The following is a 15,822-nucleotide window of genomic DNA, read 5'->3' on the forward strand; positions in this document are numbered from 1 at the left end:
ACATGGAAACACCACTGTCTTTACCCACAATGTATAGCACCAGCTGTCAACACTCAGAGTCTGTCTAGGCTGTCATCCTGTCTCCACTGCCAGAGGGAAGGCAGGAGACACTAGTTATTGTATAAAGAAATCACCAGTCAAACAAAGTGGGAACTCAAACACAGACACCATGCTGTTGCTCTTCATTTGTCTTCACCTGCCTGCCCTCCTCCGCTTCAGCACTCTAGAAGTGCCTGTTAGGATTTAAGTATGGAACTTGGTCTCAAGACCCATCTACTCTGAACTCACTGATATTGCTGGTTCCTGTGATTGTACCTGAGATGCAGTATCATGGTAGTGTACACAGAAGTGTAGCATCACTTCACTGAATGAATCACAAAGGATTTAAAAATTCATCTATGCAGCAACTCTCTTCCTGTTCCCTCAATGTAGCAGAATGAAGTTAGAGATCATTGTACATGCTCAGGGCAACATATGGAGTCTATGGCACGGCACAGCACAGAGCTATGGGGTAGTTTGGCAATAAATGGGAGATGCTAAGGCGCAAATGCTTTGAGGTAGGAACAAGAGAATGGCAAGAGAGGGGTCTTACCTATTGGGAAGGGTCACTCCTGGGAAGGGGATTACCCGAATGGCTGGTCCATGGTGCAAACCATGGGCTGGTTTTCCCACTCCAATGTCCCATTATTTCACTGATAAGAACCAGTGGATTCTCATACCACCCACAGTTTAAGTACAAATGAAGCCTATTCCCAGACACATCTGGGATGTTGATACTTCTCCTGGGAGGAATTACATCCTTCTGCTTAAGAACCCCATTGCAGACAGAGGTTGTGAGGAGCATCCTGTCAGTAAGATATTTTTTCTGTGTAGTAACCACAGGTAACCACAGACAATCACCCAGAGACAATGGGCCTGAGCAGCACTGATTCAGCAAGGTCTTTGAGACTCATTAAGTACATTGCTTAAGGAAGGCCATACTGAAGAAGGTGTCAGTAGCTCTGAAGCAGATGGATGTGAAATAATCTGAACCCTTCACAGGCATAATGCAATGCCATGGTAGTCAGGTACATGGGCTTTTGTATCACTTGAAGAATTTTTTAGCTTAAACTATGATAAGTCTTTTAGTACACTTGGCAGCAGCTAAGGATTCATGTGCTGTGCTCTGCTGTATGGAACAGATACATCCAAAGGAAGGGTTTCTTCCAAATTGCAGGGAATGCTGGTGGCAGTGTTTGCATCTATAGTTTTCATTGTCTTGCTGTAAAGATTTCAACCATGTTTTCCCCAAATGGCTTTAGAAAAAGTTCATCCAACCCTGGGTGGAAATGCTGATATCTGAAACATTGAAGTATGTGGGTGGGCAGCATTCTCTCAGCTGCGTATTTTGCAAATGAGAACTGAGAATAGGGATTTTCTTTGAGACTGGAATTAAAACAAACAAACTTAAGAAACAAAAAGTGGTATAATGGGGTCATCACAAAATTGTTTTCCTTTCAGTATAAATGGTCATAATTATTATTTAATGATAGCAATTGAAGAACTGATATCCCCTCAATATAGGCATGAGCCCATCTGTTAACTGTGAATCATGCAAATAATGTGACACTGGAGACTTCAGAGAAGGGTTTAACTGTTTTGCAGCTAGCAGTCCCCATACTCTACCCACTGGGCATTCAGCTTTATAGCCTGGCTTGGAGGACTTGGTTAGAGTTCAGGGAATATCTGTTCATATTTTAAAGATTCTGAAGGTTATGCCTCATGGGTCACTACCATCAGTGAGTTAGAGAATACCTGAGTCTATGAGCTCTGGACTCATACCAAAATTCCATCCTGCATAACAGCAAACTCCAGCTTTAGGATGGTTCTGCTCAGGATTTGAGCTCTGCAGAAGTCATCTTTTACTGATCAGCATTGTAATCACAGGGATACCTGGCAAGTTCAGGTGGTACCTTTGACTGTGACAGGATGAGAGGCACGTGTTTTAACATGTGTGGTTGCATCTGAGACTTTCCCCATATCATCTGTGCTGTGAAAAGCACCTTTCCAGGAATCACATCTAATCCTTAACCCTACAAGCTGTTCCTACAGGCAGAAATCTGTGTGTAGCCCACAGGAGTCAAAGGACTGTTTGCATACAGACAGGCCCAGCTCTGCATGGACTGGGATGGGCTTTGTGGTGACAGCACGGCCAGTGGCTCAGGAGTGACTTGTACTCACCCATGGGCAAACATTAAGTAACATCAAAGGCAATACTGTCCACAGCCAGAGCATGGAGCCAGGCAGTGGAGAAATGATGTGGGAATGAAAAATGAACAAGTCGATTCTCAGGCTCCATCAAGAATGTCCAGAGTTTCAGGAAAACAAACAAACCAGAACACCAAAGAATAAAACATGCACATTTCACACAGATACACACTTCAGGTGTTGGGTTTGATACTGAGGTCCATGGTGGATCTCCTCTGGGGCACCAGCCCTGCCACACAGACAAGAAGAAGGAAATTCCAAGAGTGACCCAATTCCCAGCAAATAGTGCATGTCCACATGGATTATTTGTCCATCATGAAGAGAAACAACCTAGTCTCCTGGAAACCAGACTGATATGTTGTTGCTAAAGTAAGGCCCAATTGTTAGCATTTACTGCTCATTGCCCTCAGTCATGTTGAGATCATCTGGTAAGCAGTGCAGATGGGCTCTAAGACAAGCTTGATTATGAGTGCTAAAAACAAGCACCCAAGTGACTAAGAGTGGCTCACTGTCATGCCAGCACCTCTCAGGTTGTCTCTTAGCAACTGTCCAGCCAAAATCATCTGATCAGCACATCTGAAAGCTTCTCCAGACCTACCCAAAGCTCTTGTGTCTAGACAATGTGCTGAACTCTGTGAAAACAGGGACTATAGGAAGAACTGTCCTACTTCCAAAGAAACACTAATATTCCAGTCCTTCAGCTGGAGAACACAGGATCTGTTTTAAGTTGTACCCCTGACTTCTTGTTCAACTTATTTTTGCCAAGGACCTGTGTGGCACCTTAATGGATTGTGGCTGAGCTGTTCTTGCAGAACCTGCTTTTTAGACACTGCTTGCTCCAAGAGTAGTTCAGATGACCCTGCTCACTGCCACTTGGCCCTATGCAATGCCTTCTTCACAAGCTCACTCTTGAAACGAAGCTTAGGACCATTTCAGACAGAATTCTGTGAAGGACAATGTAGCTCTTCATTGACAACAGTAAATCAAATTAGAAATGTTCCTAAAAATTAGCAGTAACATCAGACCAGGCTGAATTTCTTCAGCTGTCTGTGGGAGAATGAGTTTCTATATATAAACTGAAGCACCACAATATTTTTGATGAAGGAAGTTCAAAACAAAGCCAAATTGTCAGAACAGCCCAAAGCCTTTCAAAGCAGCAAAACTCAACAAAACAGATGAGCATTTTTACACACACTGAATTGGACAAAACAGGATCAGGTGGGAATGAGCTCTGCTGGGGCAATGGGCACATGACCACATGCATCGATGCAGAATTCAGTATTGACAGACTGCTTAGGGGGGTGAAGTATTAACACTTTTCCCCTTTTCATCAAGAAGAAATGAGAGAGAGAGAAGTCAGTACCTTTTCTTGGACCCACTCATGACCTAAGCAAGAAACAAACTGCAGGCAACTTTGTTTGTCTTCAGGGTTGCCACCCCATGGACTGTGGTATTTCTCCCTTCAAGATGGTGTCAGGTAGACCTATTTCACACAAACCTGAATGAGTAATAAATATTTCAAAGTCCAAATATTCTTTAGAGACTCCTGATTCAAAACCTACTGAAAGATGATACGTATGTGTTCCACAAGGCTGTTTGTGGTATTGATCATCTGCCACTCAGTGCCTTGGCTGTAAAGACAAAGCATGTTAAAACAACACCATATTTGCAACAGTTTCCACCCTGACAAGGAGAACAGCACTAAGTGCTGTCACTTGCTTCAGCATCTCTTCCATGGTGACTTACCCTCTTGTTCATGGTACTTGTACAGTTCTAGGTGGAGACTAGGAATCATCCTGATCTTTAGAAGGAACCCTCAGGCAGTTCCAGTTATCTGACTTTCCTTGTGGCAGCAAGGGGCCTCCTGGAACTATTCTGGATGGAAGGCAGGACAGGCTAATTTCAAAGTAACATGTATAATATCAGCTGGGCACCTCGGGAGTTGGACCTTGTGGCCTCTAAGGCTAGACATGAGCTAGGCACCTCTTTAAGGACACGTCCCTCGGGTAGCCACACCACAAAGGCTGTAACAGCCACAAAAGCTGTTAAAATGAGACACTTGGCAGTTCCCTTCAGGACAGACTGTATCTCACTGAGGGAATGTGTTACTGTCAAGTGTCTTGAAAATGCAGAAGTGCTAAGTATGATTCTTATTGCCATGAGTAATGAATACTACTAGAAGTTCTCAGTGCTGAGATGATTTCTAAGCCATCTGGTGCAGGTTTCTATCACTGCTCTCAAGGGAGAGGTGGGTGAACTCCCCCTAAGCCCTCTGAAAGCTAGGGAAACTCCAGGCAAGCCAAGCTGCCTCAATTCAGCACAGCTCAAATTCTCACCCAGGCAGGGATTAACCACATAGGTGAAGGACAAAAATTGTATCATCAGGAGGAAAGGGAATGACAGTAATGGAGAAATGATGACTTGGTATTAACTGTAACCTCTAAAAAAAGAGTAGAAAATATATCCAAACACAAAACATGCTTCAGACTTAACATCTCTGAGTCTGATCTAATTTAGCACACTCTGCTCTTAATACTGAAAACTCAGCCACACTGCTTCTGTTTTCTCTATCATCTTTGATATGTGCACAGGCACCTACCATGATGTGGCTCTCTCCTGGGTTCAATATACAGCATCTACATGAGCAAAAGAGACCTCTGCTTGGCCCTGGCCCTCCCACAAACAAACAGCTCCAAATGATGGAAGGTCTGTACAGCCAAGGGCTTGAATAAACCACTCTGGGATGTGTCTGCTGTGAAAGGGGCACAGGGCGGAGGAGTGCACAACTCTTCCTCCATTCACTGCAACTGCACTGAAAGCACTTTTTAAAGCAGCTACTGTGCAGGCAATACGAGAAGGGGACAAGAAGCCTTCTCTTCATGATCTTCAGTGCTTGGATGGAAACAGCCCATCCCCTCCCTCAGTGGTGGCAGGTAGCATTTGCTGCCTTCAAAGAATTCATTCATTTGGGTAATAGAAGAATCCCTATAGGAACATACAAATTATATTCACTAACAATCATTCTGAGATCTTACTTGCTCTTTGCTAATTCCAAATTTCACTCTAAGACTGGTGTGGGACCATTCTTAGAAAGATGGTTAAAATGACAATACAAAGCTTGAGGAAGAGGTCAAATAATGCAAAGCAACGAACCTATCAAACTCCCAGTTTGGTCTTCTGACTCCAGATTCCTAATGGCTGCTTGAAAAATTACTTTCACTGGGTTTCCATCTCTGTGTTTTTCCAAGGGAATTTGTATGCACAAATTTGTCATTGATTGGCCCAAAAATTAACATAGAAAGAAAGCCTTCATGCTTCTCAACAATTCAGGAACTCAGCAATCAGTCAGTCAAGCACTCATCAGCCTCAGCTGGCATAAACTGTGGCATTATCTCAAATTCATCTGTCTTTATTATACCCTGCTACAAAGGAAACAAGAAATCTCAGCATAGCTATCCAGCAAACAGCAGCTTGGTCCTACAAAAGGGAGAGATAATTTACTGCAAAATTAACAAAGGGTGGGAAAAAAAAAAAAAAAAGATGAGCAGAGATGCTGGATTGCATAGACGAGGAGAGGGAGCCTTCCATTTCAGCACTGCTCATTAGCATTACATAGAAAACAGGGTTGCAGGATTTCAACACATCTGTCTGCTGTGAGTCCCATAACTCAAACCAGCAACATAATTACTGGTTAAATAGAGCTCTCACTTGTTTCCTCTTAAATAAGAGGAAATGCACCCAGGCTTCAGAGGTGCTATCAGGTAGTTTGTTGGTAAAGCAGTAATTGTGCAGATTCCAGGGGAAAATACAGAGTCTTCTGTTTGGTTCATCTTTGTACTTTCATTTCTAAGTGCCTAGCAGGGAATCATGACACAGACTGAAATACTGGGCACTGCACATATTACAACAAAGGAAATGTGTAATAAAATCATCAGACAAAGATGCCTTATAAGTTTTGGGTTTTGGAGAGTTCATCCCACCACAGAAGCATGGAGGAACTGTATTTTTTCCAGGCACTATGTTTTATTTATGTAAATAGTGCTGCACTGCAATAATACACTGTGCTTGTGAGCTCCAGAGACTGAAGAGCCCCTTAGAGAGATGGATTTATAACAGCCTTCCAACCCAGGAGGATGAAAGAATTGTGCAGCTCTGGGTTTCATTACCCTTTGGCCCCTCTGCTCAGGCTGCGGACATGGGGATCAGAGAGGAAGAACTATTCTGAGGAGACACTTTGACAATCAAATGTCTCTTTCTTGTCACACAGAAAGCTGCAGAGAGAGAATAAACTTGTCTTTCACAAATCCATGTGCAGGACCCATTTTTCAGAGAGGAACTTAGCTTCTAATGCCCCAAACACAGTCCATGAAAGACAACCTCTAGACACAGGGAACTACCACAAGCCAAGTGGCCACTGTGGGTCAGGTTCACCCCATGAGATGCCTCCAGCCAACCTACCTACTACATCACAAGGGACATGGACTTTGTGAAATACAGCTGCAAACAAATGGACACAAGTCAATGCTTAACATTGCAAACAGCAGATACTCTGTCCATGTGCTGGTCACCTCCAGCTCTGCTCCACTGGTGAGATGTGCTTGCTGCAATGCAACCCAAACCATCATCTGTCCCCAACAGACTGAGTCACCCTACATAAAGCAAAGGCAATTTTCATCCCCATCACCTTCTGACATAAGAAATATGCACACAGCTAAAATTACAGTGATTCATTGATACACTTTATCCTAATTTATGTTATTACTGGAACAGGATTATAGAATCATTTCTGATGAAAAGACATCTAAGATCATCGAGTCTAACCATCAACACAACCACCACCATGGACATGGGGACTATCTTGACATTTTCAGCTGAAATGTGACACTTGTCCGTGGCTCCAGACAGGAACTTAGACAGGAGCCCTCACCAGGTAACCTTTCCCAAGGGGCACAAAAGAAAAAAACCTTTGCATCTTCTAGAAAATGAGAGAGAGAACTGAAAACCTGTCCTCCTATCTCATGTCTTACTTCCCAACTATGGGGCAGTTCGCTTATTTACCACTCACATGCAGGAAAGGGTTAAATGAACCTTGCACAAAGTTTGCATCGAGCTGAGCTCACAGCCTCCCTCCCTTCCCTCCTTGCCGCCGAGATGCAGCAGCACTGGTGATCATCCTTTCTGCTCGACTGCCACTGCTGAGAGAGGGGACAGGCTGTTTCCATCCAAGCACAGAAGGTCATGAAGAGAAGGCTTCTTACCATCCCTGCCAGCAATCCATGCGATTTCAGGAGCAGAGAAGAAAATGCACTTGGGGTGTCTGTTGCTGAAAAACATTATCCTGACTCCAGCAGTAAGACAGCAAATCTTTCCTACACCAGTTCTACTACCCGGGAGGAAATATTCCTAGATAAAATCATCAGCAAGCCCATGGTCTGAACCAGCTGCTCTAATCCCAGTCCCAACACCCCTGCGTGCTCTGAAAGGTAATTATGCTTTATTTGTTCTCTTCCTATGCCAGCCCTAACCTTTGACACACACTACCTTGCACTTTAGCATGAGAACAAAACAAACTGTCCACCACTGAAAGTAGAGACACCCCTTTCTCCTCTCCCTGGAGAAAATCCAGCCATGGATGGAATTGATACTTCAATGCTTTGTTTGCATTTCAGCAACCCTGATTTTTTTTCCTCTAAAGGTCACCTGGACTGAATACACCTGGTACTGTCTGTGTTCAAACCCAAACACTTCTATGCTTGCCAGCGAGTTCAGTGCAGTTTAAATTAACAGCCTCAGAGAAGCTACACAAAGAATTGTTCTGGTTTATCCCATTTAGCTCTTTGTAGTTAGAGTACTGGGTGGAAAAGCAAAAGAGAACTCAGAAAAGTTGCTTGTGCTTTCAGAGATGCCTTGCTGGTATGTGGCACTTAAACCAAACATGACAATGAAAGTCAGTGAGTAGGTTAAGATTTACTGCAGCTGCAAGATCCATGTGCACTGTCTGCCTGCATTCTTTTGGGGAAAATCTTTCTCTCTGCTCTTCTGCAACCTATAAAGGTGCAGAGCAGAGCAATACAAGCTTCATAAAATCTCCCCAGACCTGAAGCTCCCCAAACCCTGATAGCTGCAGTGGAAAGATGGTAATTTCAGCACCCAAGAGGTTTGGGCTCATGAATTTCCTGTTTCAGCGACATGCTTTGAGAAGAAACCTGTCAGTTGTTTTGTATGAGGTTTCTGTTTTCATTACTGATTTTTAGTAAATTAAATTAAATTAAAAGGTCTGTTTGCAATGAATCTGTACTCACTGAGCATCAGTCCACACTGATGGTGCTTGGCACCTCTCACAAATGGGAGTATTGACCAGCCAGAGATAAATGAGTAAGACTTGATCAGCAACTTAGACAACAGGGAATACAGGGTCTAGTTATGCTGTTCTGCTCTGTAACAAATTTGTACTTACTACCTCTGTCCTTGGGCTTGAGGACTTCTCAGGGTAACTACTGAGGTTTTGCCTCCTGTCATTTGAATTGCACAAAGTTGTGGTGCTGGCCTGCTTTATACACAGCTTTTTCCAGAAGCTTTGTGTGCCATTTACTTTCACATGAGCTTGATCACTACAGTCTTGAACCTTCTGTTCCTTAAAGGGGAGTATGCAAAGCTAAATCTGCTAATATCCAAAAACATGTGCTCAATAAGATAACTGGTAGATTGAAAAGCTAAAATCTTTGGGGTTGCCTGGAGCTACTGAACTACTCCTGCCTCAATTCTGGAAAAGATGTATTTAATTTCACAGCTTTCAATAGTCTGAATAGTTGATCACTCCTGACAATGCTACAGCCGAGACTGAAAACAAACCCCAAACCTGTGCCAGCTCCTTATTGCTAATACTTTTACTATTAATTTGCCTCTTTTATCAATAAATGCCCAGGTGAGCTTTGTTAATTCAGTATCTTGGTTTGTAGTTAATTATTGGACTTCAGACTAATATCCTTAGCATTCTGCAGTCTAATTTGATGAAGTATGTAAAGCTCCTGAAGGAGAGAAGCTAACCCTGCCTTTTGCTCACAATAAGACAGCAATTGAGATGGGCAAAGACATTGCGCGGTACTTAACTCACCCATGTGTTAGACTTCAGACTGATTGCATTTCATTATCAACAGAGAAATTCTACTGTAAGAGCAGAGGTTTAATATGGCCAGTAGCCATCACACTCTCAATTTCTCACCTGCTGTGATGCATAAGAATATGCTTTATGGGGGGAAGAATTTCCCTTTATAGGCTCGAACTGTGAGAATCACTTATTGCCCTATAATTGAGAGAAGTAGTGCCTGGCTGCAACACACCTTTGCTTTCATGTTCCAGGCCTCTGCTGCAAGAAAAACTGGCTCCAGAGGGGTTGGGTCAGCCCTCATTAAAATATTGAGCAGCCCTTTTCTACTGTGCTTGTCCACACCCTCCTACAGGAAGCACATCACAGAATCCACTACTCACGTAGGGAGTGCTTAAGTCTCAGGAAAATTTTTAAGCTGTAATTTGGCCCTGATTAACCAGCCTATTATTAAGCAGGATCTGGCCCAGTATTCCCTAAGATGGGTTGCTGTTATCTCAAATGCTTTGATGCTGAAGAAGATATTGAAGGAGCTGGGAGGTAAAGTGTACACAATCCTCAGCATCCCTTCTCCAAAAACTTGGCATGTCAGATGTTCCCCATCATGTGAGCCACAGGAGGACTGTCTTGCTTGCAATGAAAGTCTGAGTAAAAGCTCCTTGATCAATCAGGCCTCCAGATTTCAACCATCTCTCTCTGAAGAACAGCAAGGTGCTGTTCCCATTGGTGTATGGAGAGAAACTATCACAACACTGTCAATAAACCAGCCATACTTTACAAACTGAAGGCCTGGAAAAGTCAAAATGTTTTGCAGCAATATGTCTTTTAGGTGAAATCTTCATCTAAAAGCATCACAGCTCTTTTATCATTTTTACCTAATGTTTCATTTTCATCTGACTACCACAGTGTATTACTGTATTAATATTACTTCATTTCCTTCTCCTGTAGGTGTACATGTAGAGAACATTAAAAATGACTGCATCACTTTGTTTCAATGACATCATTTTTGCTTCAGCTAAAAACAAAGTTCTGGTCTTATTAAAGAAGAATGCAATGTTTTTGTATGCACTATTTACAGCAAAATGTCAGTATTTATGTTCTGTGCTTCCAGCTGAAAGAATTGCAAATGTTAAAATGTTAAGGTCCCCCTTATAGTAAGTTCTGCTCCCAGGAGGTGAGGGAACTGTCATACCTCATAGCAGAGTTGCCCCAGTGGGACAGGTAGGGCTCTGGACATCTGCCAGATGCATCCTTCCTCAGAAACAGAGTCCTTATAAACAATAAATGAGAGACACATGCTGGAAAACACTGACAGGATTCTTATCTTCCTTCCTCTATGATATCTAATGCTATAGACCTTGGGGCCTTCTCTTTCCTGTAAGTAAAGAGGAGACCTTAACAATTAGATTTGCATGGTCTTTCTCTAAAGTTTAATACTCAGTGCTTCTCCTGAGCTCAAGGTATCTCACAGGAGCATGATAAAGTGGGGTTTTTTATCTATTTGTTCTAAATATATCACATAGAGACCAGGTTGTTTTGGTACCTGATTTCATTCTTCTATGTAACTCATTTTTTTTCTTTTTAGAAAGTGGTCTTTTGACTATTCCTAATGAGAAACTTGAAATTCCATACTCTTTAAGCAAGCATCACTAGCCCTGGATAAAGAGAGAAGGGATCCCCCGGCAGTCTAGTAAAGCAGGAAAGAACCTTCCCCAGCTCACACAAGGATAAACCACCTGCTATGGGAGAAGCTGGCAGAAAGCTGACTCACTCTGTTTGGAAAAAAACACCTGCAAAGACCAAAGTTGTGTGAACCTTTGCAGCTCAGTTTGAGAGAAGGATGGAAACTTTTACCTACTACAGGAAGTGACCTACCAAAAGAAGGACCAAAGTCTTTTCAGGACAAAATAAAGTTGGGTAACAGTGTAACACACAAGTCTAATGCTTGTTGTCATCATAACAGCAACTGGCAAAATTATTTGCAAAGACCTTTCTCATGCAGTCTGCTTAACTGTGTGAACCAGCAGTTTAGCTCCAGATTTGGTAGTGTTAAATGATGACTGGATTCGATGATCTCAAAGGTCTTTTCCAACCAAAGCGATTCGATGGTTCTGTGATTCTTGAGACCAAGAGGATGGATCATATCTTGCTGAGGCCATCATGCCATCTTTCCTAAGTTTCCTCTCTTGACCTCCTTTATGAGTCTGGTGAGGCAAGACAGGAAATCTTAAGGTAAATAGAGAAAATGGACAAAAGCTGACAGAGAGCAATGACTGAGATTTATTTTAAATTTGGTGGAAACCTGACTGGCCGTGTCCACTTTCCAACTCTGGCAACAGAAGTAGACACAACAGTAGATACATATTCTGGCCTCTATGTGTATGTGGGACTGTTTCTAACACTTCTGGCTATCCTTCTCATATTGCTTTTCTCCATGTTCTTGCGTCTGAAGCATGTTATTTCCCCAATCACCACCTCTCCAGAGAGCACCGAGAATGTCCAGCAGTTCACAGATGTGGAAATGCGCAGCCATATTCCTACCACTTAGAGACCCCAAAGCAAAGAGGACTCTGTGCTTGTGAAACATGTTTTGGTTGGCAAAATGGAGGTGGAAAGAATTTCTGAATGCCTAGTGAGTCCTACAACTTACTACACAACCATCAACAGCAGCACAAAGCATCTGGAGAGCATCACATAACTGAGACTGGCTGGGACTTGCAGCTTTTGACACTATGGGCAATATGAGTGCAACACTTTCAGTAAAATTTACATTACAGAAACCTGCTGCTGTCAGGAAAGACTCATAGACCTCTAAAAGCCCTTGCAGTAAATAGTAAAAGCCACAATAATGGAGCCAAAATCCCAGACAGACACATAGCAGAATGTGTCCTGGAACTTCTATTTGCCAACCTATCTCTCTGCCCTTAAATTCCTTGCTTGTGAAGAGAGTTGAATCAACAAAGTTAAGTGGTGTATGTGGGAAGAAGCCGGAGGGCACATACAGAAATTATCAGTGGTTTGGAAATTCTCTGGCATTTCTTCCATTCAGGAAGAAAAACCTTCAACTGCTTTTTTTCCCCTTGAATGACAGATGTACACAATGGAGCTTCAGAAGTATCAAACATTTCATCTCCTGCTGAAAATATTGGTTTCTGACACTAAAAATTATACTGGGGATAGCTACATTCCGCAGATGAGACAGAGCTTCGAGACAAGGAAAGAAAACAGATAAAATTTATCAAAGGTTTAAAATAAAAAGAAAGCACCAGCAGGAAATGAGCAGCAGGAGAGAAAATATGTTAAAAGACACTCTACCTCTCTTCCTTTGTTCTTCACTACAATAACTGAGCTGAATACAAAAGTGCTCATGCCTTTCAGCCTCCCCAGTATCACTCAGTAATTAAAATGTAGTGTGAAGTTGTGAGACACTGTTCTCCTACCAGACTCAAATTCATAATAGCATTTCCTCTCATATCCATGTTGGCTATTCTTTCTCTAAAAACAAAGCTTTGGGCCTCAAGTTGCATTGTTTAAATTGGATATTGGAAGAAATTTTTTCACTGAAAGGGTTCTCAGGCTCCCCAGGGAGGTGGCTGAATCCCATCCATCCCTGGAGATATCTAAAAGATGCGGAGATATGATCATGATCTGAGTTGGGACTGAAATTCTGATTGCTCTGATCTCAGCTGTGCAGTCCCCCCAGAAGTAGGTGTCAAGACTGTGTTTCTTTCCTTCATACTAAGAAATTTTATGTCAGAAGAGTCTCACAACCCTTTAACTCTTATTCAGTAAACACACTGTAAATAAAAGGGCAATCAGTTTATATATTGTTGTATTATATCACATTATATCTTTGGGCAGGCTGTATTTCTATGTAATACTGTTAAAGAAGACAGCCTTACCTTCTAACACAAATATGACAAGTTTTCCCTTCTAAAGCTTTATTTCACACAAACTATCTGTCCCACTTGATACATCTACAGTCTCAGAGGCATCTGGAGTGCCCCATTTCTGTACAATGCCAGCAAATTCTGAAGCCTTTCCCACCGAGAAGCAGAAAAATCTCTTTCCCCTCTTTTCATTCTCATTTGTAATGTCTAAGACCTGACGTCTCTAAGAAAAGAGACTGTTGGGAGGCATTGACCTGTGTTTGCTGAGTGGGCTTTAGTGGACTTTGGCGTTCTTTGGCTACAAGGAGTGATTATTGGAACTTTTGCATGAATTTGTTGGATATTGGAACACTGCAAGTGTCACATTCATTACCTTCCCCTCCAGCAGTCTGTTTCCTTCCTACTTGTCCATCTGCTACACCAAATTGTAAGTTTTCACAAAAAATAAAGAGACATACTACTACCAATGGTGAGTCATGGACTGCTCTGTGTTGTTCCCATTTGAGAGCTCAGCTCGTGTGCAGGAACAGGCTCAAGTGAGCCTCAAGGGACATCTCTGTAGGAAGATCCTCTAGCAATTTCTGTAAATATTACTTAAACTGGACAGATTACTCCCATCTTTACTCCCATCTTAGACAGTGGAAACAAATGTGACTCTTCAGTAAATTCATCACCTCCTCCAGGCCCTGCCTGCGGGGGAAGACAGACACCTGTTGCTCTGAAGGAGCAGCAGAATGACTGTTCATCACCATCCATCACTCCCAAATCTCCCAGGGTATTTACTCTAGGAGGTGTCAGGATTAAAGTACAGTGTAACTCCTCAAACCATTTACATTCTACAGGATTTATGCCTGGATAATCTCATCTGCATGATTTCCATGCATGTCCATGAATTTTCTGCATTAACAAATCCTTAAGTGTTGAGAAGAAAGGGTTGATATGTAGAATATGTTCCTTCTCTGTGTCAGAATATATAAACAGAAAGGCATATTTTCATGTGCTCACAGGGCTGCAGAGAAGATAATTTTGCAAACTCTGTAACTCAGCAGAGGATCAACCTTGAGCTCCCTGAAGGATCTTTTTTGATTTTACTTGAAAGGGAAACGAAAAATATTAGAAACCCAAAGATTATGTGAAGTCACACATCCATTTAGCTGCTATCATTAATGAAAACTTGCTCGTGTGCCTTGTCTTCACCAGAAAAATAAATACATCCTTACCCTGCAGTTACTAATGGGGTAACAACTTACAAGGTAACATCTCAGTACAGACAGACAGCTATGGGTTTAAAGCAGGTTTGCAGATGAGGAAAGATGCAACCAACTCCTCCCGCTAGTTATCCTCTGCTGACAGCAAATACACACAGTATGGTTTAGGCTGGAAAAGACCTTTAAGATCATTGAATCCGAGCATTAACCCAACACTACCAAATCCAGTGCTAAGACATGTCCCTCAGTACTACATCTACAAAGCTTTTAAACACCACTGGAGATGGAGATTCCATCATTTCCCTGGGCAACTTGTCCCAGGGTTTGGCAACTGTTTCAGTGAAAAAAATTTTTCTTTGCATCCAACCTAAACAACTTCTAGCACAATTTGAGGTAGTTTTCTCTCATTCCATCACTTGCTGCTTGGGAGAATAGACCAACACCTATGTCACTCCAACCTCCTTTCAGGGTGTTGTAGAGAGTGAGAAAGTCTACCCTCAGCCTCCTTTTCTCCAGGCTGAACAACCCAGTTCCCTTGGCTGCTCCTCACATGTCTTGTGCTCTAGACACTTCAGCAGCTTTTCGCCCTTCTGTGGATGTTCTCCAGAACCTCAATGTCCTTGTACTGAACACAATATTCAAGGTGCAGTCTCACCAATGCCAAGTACAGGGGACAATCACTTCTTATCCTTCTATTCATATGCCCTGCAAAAACTGTGCAGTCTTACACTGACATGCATGCCTGAAAATTCAGATACAGTTATAGCTGAAAAGGAGAAAAAAACCCCAAATGGTATTTTCTTGGTACATGAATTGTCAGCTTAGTTGTTGCCATTTTGACAGAAAAATAAACTTAGAGATGGTGAAATCTGCTTGGTAGATGCAGTGGGCTTCAAAGTGACTGCACAGAATGTTAAGTAAAAAGCACCCAAGCACATAATTCTATAAACAAATGCAATCTACAAGGAAAGATTTAAGACTACATCCTTGTGGATTGGGAAATATATTCTGTTAGTTACTGTTACTGACACAGATTTCACATTTGTTCACAAAAAGGAACTGCATGTTATGCATTCCACCTACCAAAAGCCTAATCCCATAAAGCCCTCTGAGACCTTCACCATTCTCAGGCTTTTACAGAAGGTTGTGAAGTTCCAGCACAAATAAAAGCATTCTGATGTTCATTCTGCAGACACAGATATCAAAACAAAGATTGAAAAACCACAATGATGTCAGTCCCTTGCACACTTGCTCTCTGGAATGCAGTATAGGAAAACTTTCTCCTCAGTTTATTCATAAAAGAGAACAGATAAACTGTCTCTTAGGATAGTTAATGTTAGGTGTGGAAAAATAATCCTAAACCAAATATGAA

The 15,822-nt window shown here is 42.2% G+C and overlaps 1 protein-coding gene across 1 annotated transcript; it reads left to right on the forward strand.

Moving 5' to 3' along the window:
- Positions 1–11,332: 11,332 nt before the first annotated feature.
- Positions 11,333–12,966, forward strand: SERTM2 (serine rich and transmembrane domain containing 2). Its single transcript, XM_054169614.1, has one exon. It carries the CDS (start codon positions 11,622–11,624, stop codon positions 11,898–11,900), a length of 279 nt encoding a protein of 92 aa, XP_054025589.1. The 5' UTR covers positions 11,333–11,621; the 3' UTR covers positions 11,901–12,966.
- Positions 12,967–15,822: the final 2,856 nt, after the last annotated feature.

Source organism: Dryobates pubescens, chromosome 18 (genome assembly GCF_014839835.1).
Source record: "Dryobates pubescens isolate bDryPub1 chromosome 18, bDryPub1.pri, whole genome shotgun sequence".
Taxonomy (NCBI): Eukaryota; Metazoa; Chordata; class Aves; order Piciformes; family Picidae; genus Dryobates; species Dryobates pubescens.